The 5,142-nt window shown below is 52.6% G+C and overlaps 1 protein-coding gene across 1 annotated transcript in view; it reads right to left on the bottom strand.

Moving 5' to 3' along the window:
* The window catches only part of MVB12B (multivesicular body subunit 12B), a 170,540-nt gene that overhangs the window by 23,160 nt on the left and 142,238 nt on the right, over positions 1-5,142 (bottom strand). The window contains exons 9-10 of the mRNA XM_007471823.1: positions 4,924-4,979; positions 2,318-2,377 (exon numbers count right to left, since the gene is read on the bottom strand). Coding sequence (XP_007471885.1) covers positions 2,318-2,377; positions 4,924-4,979 — 116 coding nt within the window. The remainder of the gene's footprint in view (positions 1-2,317; positions 2,378-4,923; positions 4,980-5,142) is intronic.

Raw genomic sequence — 5,142 nt, 5'->3', positions numbered from 1 at the left:
CCCGCGTCTCCTGCATCGGCAGGCGGACTCTCAAGCACTGCGCCACCAGGGAAGCCCCAGACATGTGTTTTTAACTCATCACTGAAAACAAGGAAGCAAGCCAACCTTGGTCAACGGGGCTGTCTCTGCTCCGCCACCAGCAAGAGGGCAGCTCGCCAGGCTGCAACAGGACAGACTTACACCGACTCTCCCCGCTTCCTGTGGACCAGGGGAACAGTACTAACAATGACCATGACCATGACAGTAACCGCTGATAACTAACCGGGCAGTAGCCACAGCAGGTGCTGTTCTAAGCCACTTCCATGACTGTCTTGGTCAAACCCATAAATGCTACAGGGCATTTTTATTACTATCCTGACCTTACAGAAGAGGAAACTGAGGTTCAGAAAGGCTAAGTGGAGGTGGAGGAACTGAGGATTCTGCCCCGCCAGGCTCTGTTCAGAGCACCTGACATCAAGACGACGCATTCAAACCAAACACATTTTTGGCCCTTTAATGGGGAAGAGAATTAAGAGAACTTATGGTGGTTTCCACCACATGTACTGGCTCTGCACTGGGCTCTCTCCTATTTCACCCCATCCTGGTAAACTGAAGGCCCGGCCGGGGTCAGAACCCAGGTCAACGGGCCTCCCAGGTACCAATGTCCCCATCAGCCTCAACAGTAGGGCAGGGAGCAACAGACTTGACGTCATAACGGAGCGGATTCAGAGTATGACACGCTAGGTCTCAATCTTGTCTTGGGTATTATTATTATTATTATTATTTCACCTCTCAGTCTCAATTTCTGCCCCATGAAATGGGGCGGAACAATGCCACCTGGTCAACTTGGGGTGAGGATCGGTGATGACGGAGGTAAAGCCCAGGCCCAGAGCGGAGCCTGTAGCAGGTGCTTCTATGAACGGGGCTCTGGTTACAGCCCAGGAGGATGGGCTGGGAGAGAAGGGGCGACATTCACAGCTGCCCAGTCTCTGGCACTCACCACCTACCCCACCCACCCAGGGTGACGAGCAACTGCTGTCCGTGGTGCTTCACACATCTGTCCATTCAGTGTTCGTGAGACACGTTCTACTGTTATCCTGGCTTTAAGCAGAGAGGGGGCGTGACCACCGGACCCCCATGCGCGCCCCTTAAGGTCTGTGTGACCTTGTCCATCCTGAAAGGTCACAGGCCACGCATGGCCCTGCTTCACCCCCTGCAGCCAGAGCAGGTCCCGGCAAAGGCATTCCACATAGGCCCGCTGGCACCACCCTGTGCGGGACCCCAAGCAAAGGCACTCTGTAAGCGGACGGCCGCCTCAATTTTGAGCAAGGTTGATCTGGGGCTCCATGCACGTGTATATTTCTGGTGTGGTAGCCAGACATTCTTTTTCCTAAGTTTACCCCCACCCCCCAAAATCTATAGATGACAATCACGTTGGTTTTTATGATTTACTGAAAATCAAAGACAAGAGGGGACTTTTTTGTCTTGTTTTTGCTATGACAGGTTTAGAAATTTGTTGTACTACATTGATTCAATTTTCCTTGATTTCGGCCATCTTTCAATAATGCAACCTGCTTCTGCAAGCTGGGTACACAACAGAAAACCCAGAGGAACTAAGAATATTGAAATGGTTCTACCATTTCCATCTTTGAGACAAATGTGCCTCTCAGAGGAGAGCTGGCTGCAAGCATGTGACCGCTTAACAACCATCTACATGTGAAAGACGACACACACGCTAACGCTGTCTTATGAAAGTGGGGAGACCACCGGCAGATCTGACCTCTAGCTTGATTCCATTATCTCAACTCTCTTTCTTCGGAGTTGTCACATGTGCTCCAATCCTGGGTTTCTTTCTTTTTTATTAGGAAAACATCCAAACTGTTTCGAAACAGGCTGCCAAGTGGGGTCTGGCTTATCAAGCACAATGGAACGTACCGTGATCCTTCCTCTAAATCATGAAGAGCCTCTGACATTTCCCCAAACTCCTACTGGTGGCAAATAATAAAACAGGAGGAGGAAGAACCAACTCTGCACACCCACCCCAACCTCTACCTTCTTTACGCCATGACATTCTAAAAAAAATGAAGCAGAATTGATTGTTCCGTGTATCCTGTAAAACCTTCTGTCTTATTACTTTAAGTAATATACACATTAAAAGTGAGTTTCTTTTTCTCAGAAATAAACTTGAATGAAATGAAAGTACTTTTCTCAGAGGGTCACCCCACAGCTAGGTCCCTCCTGTTCCTGGAACACAAACCCTAATGGGGATGCGAGACCCTGGGTGGAGTGAGTGATGACCCAGGCCCCCCACCTGTCCCAGTCTGGGAAGCTTGCTTACCTCTTTTTCAATTTCTGCCAGAGATTTGATGGTGATTCCCAAGAGATCAAAGGGCTGCATCTGAAAATACAGATCAAGTCATCCTTTAAAATGGCTGGAAAAATGCTGCTTCACATTTGCTCTTATTCACAATTGTGACACTTCAAACCCCCTTGTGATCTGGCGTTTTCTCCACTCCTCTTCCATGGAAACCATCAGTGTGGCTATAGTGACGAGTGAGGGTAAATGGACCAGTAGCAGGAGCAGACTCAGAAAACCTGGCCGTCACCGGGGTCCCTTCTGGTGGGGACCCCGGCCTAGGCACCTGTCTACAGCACCCGGGGGGGCGGGTCACGGCTCTCCTGAAAGACCATGACTGTCACCAATAATTTCTGCCTCTTGTCTCTCGCTGCCCACAGGAAAAGCCGGTGTGCTCCTTCCGCAGCCGCGGGGATGGAGGTGCCCACGGCTTCCCCACACCGCCCTGACATCCGCGTCTGTGTGCTGGAACGGGTCTAAGGAACTCCACGAGGCAGGCAGCCAATCTTCTGCCTGGGACTCCTTGGCATCAGAGAAGGAGCTGGAGGGAATTCCAGGTCTTTGAAAATGCAAGGTAAATGAACTGCCCATCAACTGTCGTTTAAGAAGTCAGTGGTGGTGGAAAATGGTAACACTGCATTTTAATGGGTATTTCTGTAACTTCATAGAGATGGGGACCTTTCTTTAAAAACGCTGGCTTTTCCAGACAGCATGAAAAATCAAACGCACATGGCAACAGGAGTCAGCTGGAGGCCCAGAGAAGCCTGGGCTGAAATAATGCACGGTGAGGGGTGGAGGGAACCCGGTCCCTGAGGTCCCTGGTCCGAGTCCCCTCAGGGATCATCAGTGGTCTGTATTCCCGAGGGGTACCAGCCCAGCCTTCTGCGGCCCAGGCCAGCAGCTGGCAGCCGGGGATGAACAGGTGAAACCTGAGACTCTGACAAAACCCCAGGGCCTTCACGGTTCTGAACTGCAGCCCAGAGGCAGCGGATTTCCTGGGAGGGGTGGTAGAAAGAGGCCGGCTCTGAGCCCAAGGACCTGGATTCTAACTGGGCTCAGCACCCCTCCGTGATGCAGCAGCGGCAGGTTAATCACTTGAGCATTTCCTCTCCGGTTACAAAGCATTGCGGGCGGGCCCTGCCCGCTGGGCTGCTGAGATTAAACACAGAAGCGCAGGGAAGCGCTTGCACTGGGCTTGGCCCGAATCCTCCTGCCTGAGCACTTGCTGAGTCGGCAGAGCCCGATCTTGGGACAGGGCCACCGAATTAGGCACTCAGCTCCTGGGGCTGCTCTGCCAGTAGCCACAAAACAGTTTGGCTTTCTCCTGCTGCCAGCCCGAGTGGTGCGAGAGTGGGGCTGCCTGCCTGAGCGGCCTGGGATCCAGCAGAGGTCCAGCTGTTGTATCATTAGGCTCTAACTGCCCCACTAAACTTTCCTGATTGGAGCCGGTGTGCAGGACAGAACAGCCTCTCCAAGGCAGTGGGCGGGAGAGGCGCCAGCATCTCCATGGCAACGCGGCCAAGTGGAGTCAGCTGAAGTTACTCATGCTCCGTAGGTCAAGTCACGAGCGTTTTTCAAGATTAAGCTGCTTACCAGAAGGGTTCAGAGAAGGCCTATTATATTTCATGAAAATGGAAACTCCAGTGCAGGTCAAATCGCGAGCTGGGTGGTTTTAAGCTGGGTCCAAGAAAAACACTGAAGGATTCTTTAGCTGGTGCCCAAACTAGGGCCTTCATGTTTATTAGCTACTCAAAGCAAACTTCTGCAGAAAGGATTTTAAAAAGCCCAGAAAGCAGTCTACTGAGCGAGCATGGACCAGGCCTGCACAGCTGAGGGAGGGCCACTGCCACACTGGGCGGCAGGCACCACCGGAGAGAGGGCACAGGGGTGCCAGGCGGGGCCCGCAAAGCTGTGCGTGCTGGGTGCCTCTCACGATCTGGGTTCTGGCCTTCAGACCCAGCTAGCTCACTCAATCCCTCTGTCACTAAAGATGGCTCAAGGGCCCAGCCTGGCCTCAGTTGCCTCACGTGTATCATGGGGTCCGTGCTAGCCTGCAGTGGGCGGGAGACCCACAGCTGCAGGGCACCCTGCACTAGCAGGCCCAGCCCTGCCACTCGGATGCCTGCGGCAGAGAACGTGGTCATCACGGAATGCGGCAATGACAGTGGGGAAGTGAGGCAGCTTTCTTTCTGCTAGACATTGACTTTGTTAAATAAAAAATAACAGAAATTAATAAGGTGAGCTTGGAAAGCAAGAACATTTACAGCTGGTGAAGTTCAGTACAATTTACCATCACATTTGAATCAAAAAGCCTTGGCTGCGGCTGCGTCTGAGTGTGTCTGCTAGTCTGTCTCGCTCCCTCCCCACCCTCATCCCTTCTTTCACTTCTCAAGCACCCCACTACGTGCAGTATTAGCTGAAGGGGTCCAGGGAGGAACACGACCCACTTCCGGCTCTCAGGCAGCCCTGCTGTAGGCTGCAGGGCTGAGCCTCCAGCAGGGGCAGAACAGGAGGACAGCAGTGATTCTGGCAGGGGCAGGGGAAGGGGAGTGGGGCAGAAGGGGAGGGTGATCGTGCTTAAAACTTACACTTTCTGGAACACAAGAAAACTTCTCTGAAATCATAAATGGCACACCATCCATTGCTGCAAAAGAAGAAAAAAAGAGGAAATGGCATTGCAGACACCACTGATGTTCAGCACCTTGAGATACTGACACAGACAGTACAGGCCGGTCAGGCCTGGACCTGGCCGACACGTGCACAGGTGAGTGGGGCCGCGGGCAATGGGTGCCCAGGTACCATTCCTG

Source organism: Lipotes vexillifer, unplaced genomic scaffold (genome assembly GCF_000442215.2).
Source record: "Lipotes vexillifer unplaced genomic scaffold, Lipotes_vexillifer_v1.1 scaffold98, whole genome shotgun sequence".
NCBI classification, from domain to species: Eukaryota; Metazoa; Chordata; class Mammalia; order Artiodactyla; family Lipotidae; genus Lipotes; species Lipotes vexillifer.
The sequence above is the reverse complement of the archived record's forward strand: the minus strand, read 5'-3'. Positions and strand labels throughout refer to the sequence as shown.